A 16,550-nucleotide genomic window follows, 5' to 3' on the forward strand; every position below is an offset into this window, starting at 1 on the left:
AATAGGGGATAAAACCATGAACTCCTACTGCTGCAACTTCCCTGCTGTCTTGGAGAGGGAGAGAGGGAGAGAGAGAAAGGCAGAGAAAGACAAAGAGAGAGAAAATGAGAGAAGAGAAAGAGAGAGAAAGAGAGAGGGAGGGATGGAGAAGGAGAGAGAGAAGGCTGACGTATGCCTCCGGAGCATCCCCAAAGCACATCACGAGAGAAATGCATAAATATTTCACAGACACACAAAACAAACGGCTTGGCTCTCAGCCTCCGCAGTCACACAGGAGAGAGAGAGAGAGAGAGAGAGGGGTGGCAGAGGCAGAGTGAAAATGTTAAAGGAGAGAGAGATTTCATCTAATTATATGCTACGTGTTGATTTTCTATGTGATTGTGAGTGGGCAGCACATGATTCATATAGTTACTGTATCATAATGTAGTGTAATTTGATCATAATAAGTTTATGGGGTTGGCCTAATGGGCTAATGGAATGGAAGTTTGTGTGTGTGCGTGCATACTTGTGTGTCTCTGTGAGGGTGTGTGTGCGTGCGTACTTGCATGTGTGTGTTTCAACCAGCTTCTCACCTCATAGCCTTTCAGGGAGGGCCCCACCAACACCACCGGCCTCATGGAGGGAACAACATCATAGGGTGGGAGATGCTCTGTCTGCACAGGAGACACACACACTGGGCTAGGAACAACTTATACTTTAAAGACCATAACAGAGCCCAGAGTTTTTCCTGGACAGATCATGTGGTCAGGGAAAACTCTGAGCCCAAGCATAACCTAACCTTATACAACCACCTGGAAGTCTTGCAAGCTTGCATTCTGTTTCGCTTAGGGTTGCAAAATTCGTGGAACTTTTAATAAATTCCCTGGTTGTCAGCTCATTCCCTTCTTATTCCGGGAGCCTCCAACCGGGATTTTGGGAAAATCAGGAAATGTATTGAAAATTCCCAAAATGTTGCTACACGGAGTGATAATCAGCCTGGTAATTACGAGGCTAAGCATAACCCCCCCAGTCATTGAGAATAAGATCTACCAAAGTGTAATTAAATAAGAACAAAAGACTGTGGAGTAGAGTATTTTACACATCAAGAAATCAAATCAATCAAATTGTATTTGTCACACGCGCCGAACACAACCTCATCATGAAATACGTACTTACAAGCCCTTAACCAACAATGCATTTTTAAGGAAAATAAGAGTTAAGAAAATATTTACTAAATAAACTAAAGCAACCATGAAAAAAAGAAGTCGCACATTGTTTTTACAGAATAAAAGAACAATAAGGAGGCTGTATTCAGGGGGTACCATTTTTTATTCCTGGATCTGACACACAGTAGAATAACCTGTATGACCAACATACCTGCTTTGGCTTCTGTTTGGCTTGTAAAAACAAGAGAAAACAGATTTAGCATTAAAGCAAAGACGCATGTCTACTTATGGAGAGCAGATGGTATAGTGTCTGAAAAGAGGATATCCTGTGGCTCCCTTTGATACCCATCCAGTAAAAAACAGCAACACTGTCAGGGTTGGAATCTGAATTTCAGGCATTCTTCCTGAATTGACTTCATTTCACTCGGGATACTGCGCACATGGTTGAGTCTAATGAGTAAACAGGCTTTTCGACATAGCGTAGTATAGAATTGTATTGTCCCGCCATGACAGACATTTTTCATTGCCATCACTTCACATGAATCAGGTACGAGAAGGAAGCGTGAGGTCAATCACCTGCAGATGGTGGTGTGGACCTCCAGCTGGACGATGTGTTCGCTGCTTTCCTGCAGGACAGCAACATGGTGCGTGAGAACAAGTTGAGGATTCAAGAACTATACAAGCATGTTATCTTACCTTGAATCCTCTCCTTGCTTAACATAATATAATAAATACATGGCATTTAGCAGACGCTTTTAGCCAACATCATGCGTGCATACATTTTACCTAAGGGTAGACCCAGGAATTGAACCCACTATCCTGGTGTTGCAAGCACCATGCGCTACCAACTGAGCTGCCAACTGTGCTTCCAACTGTGCCTCCCTCTGTCATGCAAGGAATTCCTTGCTGACGGTTTGAGGAGGCAGGGAGAGGATGGTAGAAGAGGACACAAGGAATCAAGGAAAGAATACTGAGAAAGAGATTCTGAATGTAGCATGGGGATGTATGAGAGAGGATGAACCCTGACCTCTGTGCCTGTTTTTGTTCCTGTTTGATCCGCATGGCCTCCAGTTTCACCGGGCTGGGGATGAAGGTGATGTCCGCCCCCTCTTTCACCAGCCGACCGATCCACCAGTCATTGCTGTATTTCTACAGACATAGAGACAAAATGGACATCAGACAAGTCCAAATGAAATTGCTGTCAATGCTGTTCCAACAATATGGCAGCAGTGGTGAATGTGGCTATATAGTGACAGGGACAGGGATTGTTAGTGATATAGTGACAGGGATTGTTGATGATGATGCAGACGGAGCCCCATTCACCTCTTTTATATGTAGAAAGTCTTTGGTTTCAAAGTTGATAGCAGCACCTTGGACAGGACAGTCCCCATCTAGAGCCCCACAGTAACTCACGTTGGTCTTCACTGCAAATGCTACCGGTTTCGACTGGGGAGGACAGAGAGAGACACAACATATATGAAGTGTTTATGAAAGGATTCTGTTACCTGACAATATTCCATCCAATGGGGATCTCTCCTTGGCTATCTGGACCTGAATAACTGCTTCATCTTAGTTGCCTGAGAACACATTCACATTTACGATCAGAGGAATAGTTGAGGGAAAAGAGAGCTTGAAGAAGGGTCACTCCCATTAGCTCTCTCCTGCTGCAGTTGGGCCTGAATAAACACCTATATAAACTCTACTGACTAAAGTTGAACTCTTACCATAACTCAGTTGGGCCTGACATTTGGCTTCAAGCTAACTCACTAGCTAAACTCCTGACTGTGCTTACTAACTCTACTAATCTTGGCTCTCTGACTAGCGGGTGGAGGAGAGGTTGCCTACCATGGCTCTCTGACTAGTGGGTGGATTAGAGGTTGCTTATCTTGGCTCTCTGACTAGCAGGTGGAGGAGAGGTTGCTTACCGTGGCTCTCTGACTATTGGGTGGAGGAGAGGTTGCCTACCGTGGCTCTCTGACTAGCGGGTGGAGGAGAGGTTGCTTATCTTGGCTCTCTGACTAGAGGGTGGAGGAGAGGTTGCCTATCTTGGCTCTCTGACTAGCGGGTGGAGGAGAGGCTGCTTATCTTGGCTCTCTGACTAGCGGGTGGAGGAGAGGTTGTTTATCTTGGCTCTCTGACTCGAGGGTGGAGGAGAGGTTGCTTATCTTGGCTCTCTGACTAGCAGGTGGAGGAGAGGTTGCTTATCTTGGCTCTCTGACTAGCGGGTGGAGGAGAGGTTGCTTATCTTGGCTCTCTGACTAGAGGGTGGAGGAGAGGTTGCTTATCTTGGCTCTCTGACTAGCGGGTGGAGGAGAGGTTGCTTATCTTGGCTCTCTGACTAGCGGGTCGAGGAGAGGTTGCTTATCTTGGCTCTCTGACTAGCGGGTGGAGGAGAGGCTGCTTATCTTGGCTCTCTGACTAGCGGGTCGAGGAGAGGTTGCTTATCTTGGCTCTCTGACTAGCGGGTGAAGGAGAGTAGGCTTATCTTGGCTCTCTGACTAGCGGGTGAAGGAGAGGTTGCTTATCTTGGCTCTCTGACTAGCGGGTGGAGGAGAGGTTGCTTGTCTTGGCTCTCTGACTAGCGGGTGGAGGAGAGGTTGCTTGTCTTGGCTCTCTGACTAGCGGGTGGAGGAGAAGTTGCCTACCTTGGCTCTCTCCAGCTGCAGTTGGGCCTGGCGCTCGGCTTCAAGCCGAGACGCCTCGGGGTCGTCCTCCAGGGACACGTCGGAATCCGAGGGTCTACTAGTGTAGGAATCAGCTGAACCCTAGAGAGAGGGAGGGAGAGACAGAGAAAGAGAGACAGAGAGACAGAGAGAGGAAGAATAAGAGAGTCAGCCTACAGGAAGGGGAGAAACATAACACCACACAGGAGCCCATTTCCTGTAAACTTACTTTGACTGTATTGCTGATAATGTTTCTATCAATCAAATCCAAGCTCTCAGTGTCACCCATTACTTCAGATCAGATGGCTTTATGTGGACTCCCTGCTCCAGTACCTGAGATGAGCACGTTCTGTCCCTTTACCTGCTGCAGGTACCTGTCTGGCCTGGCCCTGCACCCATGTGACCTGCCTAGCTGGGACTGGCAGTTCCAGTTCCTCTTCAGTTCCTGATTTCCAAAGCAGTCCTCTCTGGGGAGCATGTATGTGAGGCAAGCACAGCAACAACATGCAGCACATATGGTAGCGTTCCAATGTTTATTTACTAAAGTGAATGAAGGGAAACCTTGTATTATATACAGTACGTCTACCGTCGATTGTGCTGCAATAGATGCTGCAACCACATTCAGCCACACGATTCTGAACATACGTGTATCTTCTAATCAAAACAGTATTATCAAGTTCATATCGCCCACCATCAGTAAGTCACCACACAATCACAGCCACAACTTTGGAGACATGAACAGCATAGCCAAGATAGGTATCAAGTTATTGAAATATCTCAACACATTCGGAAAGAAACCTGGTTAAAGGAAGAGCAGTCCAAGACACTAATTGCCTCGTCGTATCAGCTCACTGTCAGACAAACCTGTCAAGGGTAAAAATACATCTCCCCCTCCTCGGTCAGTCCTAAACCCAACACGCTCTACACTCACCGTCACCGCTTTCCAATCCCTGTCTCCTTTCAGTCTCAGCTGGCCCACACACACCAGAGGAAGACTGACTCCTCACACGCCAGGCTGATACACATAAAACACCCACACACACCACTTCCAAAGCAGCTCCAAATATAGCTCAATAACAACGGCACAGCAGCAGGCAGCCTTCTCTTTTTTCACCTGTCTCTCTCTTTTTTCCCCCTCCCTCCCTCCCTCCCTCCCTCCCTCCCTCCCTCCCTCCCTCCCTCCCTCCCTCCCTCCCTCCCTCCCTCCCTCCCTCCCTCCCTCCCTCCCTCCCTCCCTCCCTCCCTCTCCTAAGTCATTTCTGCAGGCTCGATCCAGAGCACAGTTTTTCCTTTCTTTTTTAAAACTTTTTTTTACTTGTCTTTCTCCACCCCCTGCTCCCCTTCTTCCCCTCTCTCTCCCCCATCCCAAAACATGTTGGGGCTTGATCTTTTTCTCTTTTCACCTGTCTCCTCCCCTCTCTCCCCATCCCCTCGTCCCAAAATCATTTGGGCACCAGGCTGGATTTAGCAATCCAGAGTACACTGTGGGTATCATTTAAATATCAAAGCGTGCCGAGAGGGGCTGGCGTCCAAAGACACTTCGACCACAGGAAGAAACAAAGCAGAATTAACAAGAAAGGCGCTAGTTCAGTTTGGTGAGTAGTGCTGCGGACGAGACTAATACATAATACACAGGAAAAATATACTGTATATTGTGTGTGTTTTAACATGTCATCTATGTTAATGCTCTATAACTTGTTAGAAGCATCTATGAGCCTTTATAATGCCTTATAATAATGATTAGTAGTGCTGCGGATGGGAGTGACTAATACAGGAAACGGTTGTATGCGTTTCACATTAGATGCCTTTCTGCATGCAGGTGTAAACCCAGCCGCCATGTTCTTATGCTATCTGGGGGGCCCAACCAATGCCACATTACAACCTATGTGTGGTGACAATTGCTTTGTTTGCACTGTAGCCTGTTCATTCATATGCCCTGCGACTGTGGTACGTAGACCTAAAGGACGAGATAATAAGAAGACACAGCGGCAGAATAAATTCAACCACACCTTTTTTTTTCTTTTTAAAAATTATCTCAAAACCGGATAGCAACCTCTGCCCGGTGGAGTCCACAGAGCATATTGCATGTACAGCAACAGACAGTTACATGACCTGCAGCATGGCCAAGCAAGTTAATGTCTCCGAATATTTTTGGACCACTAAAACAACTATTGTTTTGGTACCACGGAGAGTTACCTCAAGTCACAAAGACAACAGGAGCTGCCTCCACTAATTCCAGCACCGTTTCAACTTCAACGTTTCAACATCATCAAATCACCTCTGCTTCGTCTAATACAGTGACAATTTAGTCCAATCAACGTAAGCTAAATATGATGTGGCTGTCCATGGTTCTGATTTCCGTATGTGTGTGTGCGTGTTCGTGCAAGTAGAAAAAAATGTTGACTCACCCTACTTGTAGAGAAACGCCAATGCCATCCTTCTCTCGTTTATGTTGACAAAACGGTCTATCACTCTGTCATACAGTACACACTTTTAGTTTTTGTTGTCCTTGGCTACCTGGCTAAAATGCTTGCTCGCTAGCCTAACTTCCATTCATGGGCAGCTAGTTAACTTTAGCCTTCTACATCTAGCTACATATTCAACTTCCATCCTATCAGGACAGGGGCACAAAAATGTATGAATTAATGGTTGGATCAGAATCGCCTTTATAATCATCATTGGCTAGTACGGAGAATTATGTAAAACCACAAATACAAGTCCCTATCTCCATCCATGGCTAATTGAGGAAAGGGACAATTTTAGCTAGCTGGCTAAGCTAGCCCACTGAGGAAAACAACACAAATCAAGTGTTTCTGTCAATGACGTATACTACCAATGGGATTTCATAGAAGTGACGCCAAATCCAAATGGGCTTCCCTTGACAATTTGTTTTGGTGCGCCAGGACCATTCATGGTTGAGCTCAATGCTGAATGGCCAGATGGGGTGGCCAGATGCTCGCTGGCTTCGTTCGCCTTCAATGCAATAGGCGGCAACAATGTCATACACGTTTGGACCAGACAGCATCAGATTAGGTGTCCTACACATAGAGAGACAGAGGGGCGCTGTTTCACTCGCTCGGATGCTTTGTCCCATGAGATACATTCAGCCTCTTGCAAATTGAAGGAAAATTATGAAACATGGTCAATTCCCTTGGCATCCCATGAATACACACCATTGCTCGGTTTCCAGTAACAGCAAGTTGGAACCCCGGCTGGATTCTGTCAAGTTCCACCCAGTGCATCCTCAGAGTAAAGTGTGAGAGACGGGAGGAGAGAGGAGGGGAGAGGAAAGAGGAAAGAGGGCCGGAGAGCAGGGAGAAGGAGTGGAGAGGGGTAGAGCGGAAGAGGGATAGACTCGATGGATATAAAGGCGCTCTCTCTCTGACACTGTCCTGGTCTCACAGTCCCACACCATAGCTAGAGTATAGAGTCTTAGAATATCTCTTAGATTATTCCAATTTCCAATTCCCTGGTCTGTGAATCTGAGCAAAACCAGATCAATACAGTCATGTGATACTAGGAGAGACACAATATCCTAGAAGGGGATGACATTCAGTAGGCGTGGCTGTAACATATGTGGTGTAGCGAGAGAGAGAGAGACAGAGACAGACAGAGAGAGAGAGAAATAATGAGTAACAATAACTTGGCTATATACATACCAGAACCGGGTTGATGTGCAGGGGTAGGGTATGCTACCCTTGCACATTGCCGACAGTAGCTACCACCCTTTCACAGACACACACATTTCACGTATTCCTCTCTGACAAGAAAATAATCAAGCATTTTCTATTTCACACAGCGACAGCGAATAATACACGAGGTAGCAACAACATAGTCTGTCCAGGTGGTGGCACCCCACACACAGCAGTCAGTTGAGTCAGCATCTCTCAGTATTTGACTTACTTAACAAGCCAAGTCAGTTAAGAACACATTATTATTTACAATAACGGCCTACACCAGCCAAACCCAATTTTGCACCACCCTATGGTCAATCACAGCCAGTTGTGATACAGCCTGGATTTGAACCAGGGTGTCTGTAGTGAGGCCTCTAGCACTGAGATGCAGTGCCTTAGACCGCTGCACCACGCAGGAGCCCGGTATAAATAATAATAATACCACTTTCCTCCCAATAACAGTTCAGACAAACTCATGGACAATTTCCATTCAGCCGCTCAGATTCTGTTTTAGTAAACCCACGTTTTTGTTGATTGAGATAACACGATTTAGCTTGAATTTGTTTTACACAAAATCTCTTATGACATGTCACACTTGTTATACCATTCTATATCTTTTAACTGAATTGATCCCCTTTTATCACCTCCAAACTCGGTATTCAGCACACATGTCTCACACAAGACTGCAACAGCAACATGCAAAGTACAAAAGTGGAGCAGAGAAAGTCCAGAGAGGGGAGATGGGAAGACATGTGTTCCTGTATACCTGACAAGGAAGGGGAAAGGCAGGGGAAGAGTGGGGGGGGTTTATGCTTACAGAGTGAGTGAACAAGAACAGGCTTTCTACTGAGGTAGGTCGAGCACGTTGAAAACACGAGGAGGGGTAGAGCATGGAAGAGAGGAGAGAGGGAGCGGTAGCAGAGGAGAGGAGCGGTAGCAGAGGAGAGGAGCGGTAGGAGGAGAGTGAGGAGGAGAAGAGCATTAGAGCATTAGATTAGAAGAGAGGTACCAGATTGTGGAAACAGAGAGCAGATGGAAAGACAGACAGATGGCCTGATGCTGCAGAGAGAGAGAGCGAGAGAGAGAGAGAGAGAGAGAGAAAGCAACAGAGAGCAACACAATACCTTATTACCGATGAGTCCTGTAGCGCTCGAGTCGGACATGCTTCTACCGCTGCCTTCTCTCTCTTCCTCTCCATCTCACACATGCAGACCCCTCCCCTCCTCTTCTCCCCCAGCCTCCAAGCCCATCGTTAGTTACAGGCAGAAAGAGAGGCAGTGCGCACAGGCTCGGCCTAAGTGCTCCATCCTGACGTTAGTGCACTGCCTGCCCGCCTTGGCTGGGCTGAATGCCTCAACAGCCATTTCCTATACAAGATGTATGCCCTAACTGCAGTACTGGTGCTTGGTGTGCCGTATATGCCCTCTCACTGGCCGGGTCGGTTCTGCTCTAGTGTCTCTCTCCCAAGCTTCAAACACTTTCTTTCTCCCTTCTTTTCCTTCCTTCTTTTTTTGTTCCTTTATGCAAGAAGACCTTGTTCCTTTCTTTCCCCTTCTCTCGATTCTTCTTCTACACGCCCCTCCAGTTACCATGACACTGCTCATCCCCTGTACTGTAGTGTACCCCTTCTCCCTTCTCTCTAGTCTGTAGAACACACGGACCTCCTTTCTCCTGCCAGGTAAAATACATCCCTGTCCTCTGCAGGAAGGAGACTATGTTTCTCCTACTTGTAACTGTATTTAGAACCCCTCCCTTTACATTACACATATTTCCACTGTTTACAACACATCCCCCTCTATAGGATCTCTGTGATAACTCTATGATAACATCGCTATGTGATAACTATCTATGATAACCCCTCTATGTGATAACTATTTATGATAACCTCTCTGTGTGATAATGCTCTATGATAACCTCTCTATGTTATAACCTCTCTATAATAACCTCCCTATGTGATAACTATCTATATTATAATCTAGCTATGATAAACTCTGTGTGATAACGCTCTACGATAACCTCTCTATGTTATAACCTCTCTATGATAACCTCCCTATGTGATACCTCTATGATAACCTCTCTACGTGATAACTGTGATCATAAAGGATATATTTCACAAACTAACCAACACCATGGGCCAGTAGCAGAGAGTGGTCGGTTATCATGGGGAAAAACACTGGCTGTGACTGACACGGCACCCTATTCCTCATGAAAGGTGCATACCTTCTATACCATACTGTAGTGTACTATATGAAATAAGGTGCACTATCTAAGGAATAGGATGTCATTTCTGATTGGCCCATCATCACTGTAGTCTTCAGCCACCTCCATAAAGAAACTAAACAAAGAGATCTAGCTGTTATGTAACTGAACTCAGCAATAATAATGATCCTATAGTAACAACCAATAGAGGGAGGGTTACGAAGACTATATAGTCCATAACTTAATACATATGCCTTAAAACTTTGTCAATTAGCTGTGTGGTTTTATTAGAGTCCAGCGACTGCCTGGTCCCTCCTCCACTAGCAGTGCTGAGACAATAGCTCGTTCTCAAATAGTCCTTTCCTCGATCCCTTGCGTCCTCTCCCTTCGCTTCCTTCTCCTTGGACCTTCTCCTCCAATGGGTTTCGAGAAAGAAGCGAGGAGCGATGACATGGGAAATCGAGGAAAGACGAATCGAGAAAGAGACAGAGAGAAGGGCAGAGTATGTTAGACTGGCTAGCTAGCAGAGACAGAGCGAGCAGACCAGGGTTGGCTAACTAAGACAGAGACAGGGCATGGTAGGGTTGTGTCTGTCAGAGTGACTAACAAGCATTCCTAAGACAGTGGGACAGAGAGACAGAGGAGGGGCTACCATAGCAGTCCTAAGATGGAGACAGAGACAGAGAAAGGAGGGTAGAATGGGCTTGTGTAGCCGTTCTACAACAGAGACAGAGAGCAGGGCAGGGCAGGGAAGGGTGTGTCCGCTCAGTGCTGCTCAGTGCTTGCTGTCAGAGAGGTGATGCATGGAGCTATAGAGATGCAGGGGGTGAGTCAGCATCAAGGAGTCATCTCCACTCCATATCCATCATATGTCTCTATACAGGCTAGTAGAGAGATATCCTATAGCGGGAAATGTACACAAATGCATGTACGGGAAATGTACACACTAACACTATTCAAGCACACACAGCAAGCAATAATTGTCTTTCTTTTTCGGCATCAGACCTGCCTTATTCTAAGTTTAAACATAGTTTGTGTGTTTACTTCGTTAACATCTGACTCCAGAATGATCTGTTCATGCAATTTGTAGTCTATGATATTTCCTATTTAGATATGATTATTTTTCAAGAACTAGTTTGGATGTATTTAACTACTTTTCAAAGTAACTTTAGTTCAGTAAACTATATTTTCCATAGGGGTAACTTTAGTGTAGCTTAACTTCTTCCAGTGTGAAGTAATTGACAGTTTGGTAAACTAGATTTTTAGAAGTAGCTTCCCCAACACTGCACGCACGCACGCACGCACGCACGCACACACACACACACACACGCACACGCACACACACGCACGCACACACCAGCCCTATTGTTCCTGACCCAGGGTCTAATAAGACTGGGCCCATGCTCTCCCACTCAGGCTACCCCAGGCACTAAGGACCCTACTTAAGATGGGCCATTAACCTGGAAGTATACACTCTCCCCACTCTCCCTCTCATTCAACTTTGGCTGATAAAGAATAAAGTGCACCAACTGCTTTCAGCTGAAACATCTAAGGGCTATATTTTATGGATGTGTTGCCGTTTTTATTTCATTCAAGGCATTGCACACACTCACGCAGGCACGCACACACTCACGCAGGCACGCACACACTCACGCAGGCACGCACACGGCCACACACTCACTCACGCAGGCACGCAGGCATGCACACGGCCACACACACTCACGCAGGCACGCACACGGCCACACACACTCACACACACACTCACGCAGGCACATGGCCACACTCACACACACACTCACGCAGGCACGCACACGGCCACACACACTCACACAATTACACACACACACTCACACACTCACGCAGGCATGCACGTGGACACACACATGCTCACCCACACATGCTCAAACTCACATGCTCACACACACAGACACAAACAGAGGGACACACATGCACATACAAACAGAGAGACACACAAACTTCAAAAGCCCTGGTCTTAGAACCGAGAAGATGGGATGACTATTTGCATCATTAGTGGTGTGCTGGAACAGCTACTGAGTCGCAGAGGAGTTCTAACTCACTCAGAGGGAGGGGAGTGCAGATCGAGAGAGAAATTACAAAGAAAGAGTGAGGCGAAAACAGAGTGAAAAAGGAAGGAGGGAGGGAGCAGCGAGAGTGGTGGGATAGCAAAAGAGAGAAAGAAGAGGAGCGAGAGAGAGAGAGAATGAAAGTGCGAGAGAGAGAGAGAGAGAAAGAGAGAGAGAGAGAGAAAAAAAAGAGAGAATGTTAGTATCTCAGCAGACCAAGGACTGGAGATTGAAAACGGAATGTTTTTTTGCTGTGAGTTGGTCGTTCTAAATATAGCCTCCCTCCATTCGCCTCTCCTCCCTCTCCTACTTTCCTCACAGCCCCGGCACCGCATATCTCTGAACACCCGTGACAATCCTTGGAGGCTAGGTGGCTAGGAGGATAGGTGGGGGGTGGGTGGTGGAGGGATTCTAGGAGGACGGCTGGATGGGACTGGGGGTTGTCAAAGTTCACCACGTATTGTTGAATTCCCAAGAGAGAGAGAGAGAGAGAGAGAGACTAAATCGAATTAGACAACTGCACACAACAATACTCAAATCCACTGGAGCCAGATATTTGATCAGACAGTGGACACTATAGCTACTGCATATAGAGATCCGATCCCGCACAGTCATTAGAGCGGTTGCTCCAGTCTACAGCCCTGCCCTGGGTGTGATTTGACCTGTTCCTCTCCTGTGAGCTCATATCTTTGACCAATCAAATCCACTGAAGCCAGACATGCCATCGGTTAACACTATACTGTATAGGGATTAGTCTTTAGGCCAGTTGCCTCCACTCCAAAGACCTGAATGTGATTTGACATCTTCTATGAGATCATTCCACTACTTTACTCTACTGAGTCAAGTCAATGCAAGCCAACGCATCCCTGTGCTGACGTGGTAACACATCCATCCTACTTGCTAAAAGCTTTCTCGAAAAGGAAGAAAATATCAAAGCCAGTATGAAAACCGGTCCCTCCGTACAAGAGCAGGGGCAGTCCTGGTACCCAGTTCCAAGTGGGTCATGTAGGTTTTCCACACAACTAACAGCAGAGCAGAAAATGTGATCTGGGATAGCTTTCTTAGCTAGTTTTCACACAATTGTCGACAGATTTTTTTGCAAATATTCAAAAATATGCATTAAAAAAACCAACATGTTTTTCCACCAGAGGTGTTTCCTTCAAACTGACTAAAAAGATGACTTAGTGCACATAAAAAAACAGATTTTCTGAGGTTCACTGAACAACATCTGTTACAGGAGAGCTATGTCAAGTATTGTCACCCAGGTACCCAATACGATATATGTTTTTGACACACCAACCAGAGCATGTGAGCTAACCGCAATATAATTACAGACAGAGGACATTCAACTCGGCCCAGACAGTCCCCTGACGACGCAATGGGATCAAGACATTGAGAGCAAGACCCGAGTCAATCAATATGAGAGACACACAGATTGATCATTTATCCTGTTCTAAGCAACCAGGACCAGGACAGCGAGACAGTCATCATCTCCTCTCCATGACCTCCCGTGATCTAGTTACCACACACTGCTTTCTTACTGCACTCCTGTCTATGTGTCTGTGTCTGTGTGTGTCTGTGACTGTGTCTGTGTCTGTGTGTGTGTGTGTGCGCGCGTGTGTGTGTGTGTCTTTCAATCAACTTCCACCACCATCGTTGCACATCATTACAACAAAAATGCATCACTGCACCTTTCATCTCTCTCCAGCAGTGAGCTGTCCTAGCCTAGCTTCTCTGCTACCCCACCAAGGACACTCAGTTCTCACAGACAAGTGTTCTTCCCTCCTTCCCACCGTACGTGCACACACACACACCTGCCTGTATGCCCCCTGTTAAAAATAGGAGGTATCTCATCTCCAGTCACTGCTAGAAACACTGCTGATGCAATGAGGACACTGTAATGATATGAATCATCAGGAAGGAACAAACACCGACACAGGCATAGACAGAGGCATACGGTACGACAGGAGGAGCAGGAGGAGTGGGGTGAGGTGGGGTGAGAATGTATGCCCAGGCCAGGGAGTGATCTCTATGGTTATCACCGAAATGGCGTTCCCCAAATAACTGAAGTGTACTAAACATTAGGAAGACCTTCCTAATATTGAGTTTTCTCAATGACATTCAAATCACCGTTGAAAAAAGGCGCAGGTTTTAAGTTTGTTCAACCTGAGCGAGTCTGACCATAAGTCAGAGACCACTATGATGACACACCAAAATATGTTGGATCGATCTCGGGAAAAGAGCAGGAATAGGCTTTAGTAGGCTACAGTCCAAGCTACGCCTTCCAATGGTGTGACTGCTGTCGGCATCCAAACATTATCCACCTTGAGTAAACGTTTGGAGGTAAGGATGACAGCAGTGGTGTAGTCTACGGCGATATGGGTATCACTTATTATTGGTATCTACACAGCGCATTGATGTGAATCACACTGCTGCTCTCTCATTTAGCTATTGCCGCCTTACGGAAAGTGGTTGTTGTGGATGGCTGTTCACAAATCTAAATGTGTATTTGAAGCCAATAATGGTTGAATTCAAGTTTAAGCTGCCTATCAATCATTGTCTTTGAAGCCAGTGAAAAATGCTCTCCTGCAAACAGCTGCATAGGGCAGATCCCAGCCGATGGAATAAAAGTGGGGATTTTATTGCAATTTAATTTATTTTTATTTATTCAATCTGATACATGCTGATAAAAAAAGTCTATAGGCCTAATAGACACATGCTCAAACTTGCACACAGTAGTTGCTACATCAATTTTTGAATTATATACAGAGTGGGGAGAACAAGTATTTGATACACTGCCGATCTTGCACGTTTTCCTACTTACAAAGCATGTGGAGGTCTGTCATTTTTATCATAGGTACACTTCAACTGTGAGAGACGGAATCTAAAACAAAAATCCAGAAAATCGCATTGTATGATTTTTAAGTAATTAATTTGCATTTTATTGCATGACATAAGTATTTCATCACCTACCAACCAGTAAGAATTCCGGCTCTCACAGACCTGTTAGTTTTTCTTTAAGAAGCCCTCCTGTTCTCCACTCATTACCTGTATTAACTGCACCTGTTTGAACTCGTTACCTGTATAAAAGACACCTGTCCACACACTAAATCAAACAGACTCCAACCTCTCCACAATGGCCACGACCAGAGAGCTGCTTAAGGACATCAGGAATAAAATTGTAGACCTGCACAAGGCTGGGATGGGCTACTGGACAATAGGCAAGCAGCTTGGTGAGAAGGCAACAACTTTTGGCGCAATTATTAGAAAATGAAAGACGTTCAAGATGACAGTCAATCACCCTCGGTCTGGGGCTCCATGCAAGATCTCACCTCGTGGGGCATCAATGATCATGAGGAAGGTGAGGGATCAGCCCAGAACTACACGGCAGGACCTGGTCAATGACCTGAAGAGAGCTGGGACCACAGTCTCAAAGAAAACCATTAACACACTACGCCGTCATGGATTAAAATCCTGCAGTGCACGCAAGGTCCCCCTGCTCAAGACAGCGCATGTCCAGGCCTGTCTGAAGTTTGCCAATGACCATCTGGATGATCCAGAGGAGGAATGGGAGAAGGTCATGTGGTCTGATGAGACAAAAATAGAGCTTTTTGGACTAAACTCCACTCGCCGTGTTTGGAGGAAGAAGAAGGATGAGTACAACCCCAAGAACACCATCCTAACCGTGAAGCATGGAGGTGGAAACATCATTCTTTGGGGCTGCTTTTCTGCAAAGGGGACAGGACGACGGGGCCATGTATCATGAGATCTTGGCCAACAACCTCCTTCCCTCAGTAAGAGCATTGAAGATGGGTCATGGCTGGGTCTTCCAGCATGACAACGACCCGAAAACACACAGCCAGATCAACTAAGGAGTGGCTCCGTAAGAAGCATCTCAAGGTCCTGGAGTGGCCTAGCCAGTCTCCAGACCTGAACCCAATAGAAAATCTTTGGAGGGAGCTGAAAGTCCGTATTGCCCAGCGACAGCCCCGAAACCTGAAGGATCTGGAGAAGGTCTGTATGGAGGAGTGGGCCAAAATCACTGCTGCAGTGTGTGCAAACCTGGTCAAGAACTACAGGAAACGTATGATCTCTGTAATTGCAAACAAAGGTTTCTGTACCAAATATAAGTGCTGTTTTTCTTATGTATCAAATACTTACAGTGGGGCAAAAAAGTATTTAGTCAGCCACCATTGTGCAAGTTCTCCCACTTAAAAAGATGAGAGAGGCCTGTAATTTTCATCATAGGTACACTTCAACTATGACAGACAAGATGAGGGGAAAAAATCCAGAAAATCACATTGTAGGATTTTTTATGAATTTATTTGCAAATTATGGTGGAAAATAAGTATTTGGTCAATAACAAAAGTTTATCTCAATACTTTGTTATATACCCTTTGTTGGCAATGACAGAGGTCAAACATTTTCTGTAAGTCTTCACAAGGTTTTCACACACTGTTGCTGGTATTTTGGCCCATTCCTCCATGCAGATCTCCTCTAGAGCAGTGATGTTTTGGGGCTGTTGCTGGGCAACACGGACTTTCAACTCCCTCCCAAGATTTTCTATGGGGTTGAGATCTGGAGACTGGCTAGGCCTTTCCAGGACCTTGAAATGCTTCTTACGAAGCCACTGGATCATCCAAATGCTCTCTAGCAAACTTCAGACGGGCCTGGACATGTACTGGCTTAAGCAGGGGGACACGTCTGGCACTGCAGGATTTGAGTCCCTGGCGGCGTAGTGTGTTACTGATGGTAGGCTTTGTTACTTTGGTCCTAGCTCTCTGC

At 46.0% G+C, this 16,550-nt stretch overlaps 1 protein-coding gene across 1 annotated transcript in view; it reads right to left on the reverse strand.

Moving 5' to 3' along the window:
* LOC109869667 (voltage-dependent L-type calcium channel subunit beta-4-like) overlaps positions 1-16,550 on the reverse strand; it is a 41,206-nt gene that overhangs the window by 9,524 nt on the left and 15,132 nt on the right. Inside the window, exons 3-8 of the mRNA XM_031804340.1 lie at positions 3,791-3,910; positions 2,469-2,591; positions 2,173-2,294; positions 1,722-1,771; positions 1,357-1,376; positions 573-653 (exon numbers count right to left, since the gene is read on the reverse strand). Of these exons, the coding sequence (XP_031660200.1) occupies positions 573-653; positions 1,357-1,376; positions 1,722-1,771; positions 2,173-2,294; positions 2,469-2,591; positions 3,791-3,910 (516 nt within the window). The remainder of the gene's footprint in view (positions 1-572; positions 654-1,356; positions 1,377-1,721; positions 1,772-2,172; positions 2,295-2,468; positions 2,592-3,790; positions 3,911-16,550) is intronic.

Source organism: Oncorhynchus kisutch, linkage group LG24 (genome assembly GCF_002021735.2).
Source record: "Oncorhynchus kisutch isolate 150728-3 linkage group LG24, Okis_V2, whole genome shotgun sequence".
NCBI classification, from domain to species: Eukaryota; Metazoa; Chordata; class Actinopteri; order Salmoniformes; family Salmonidae; genus Oncorhynchus; species Oncorhynchus kisutch.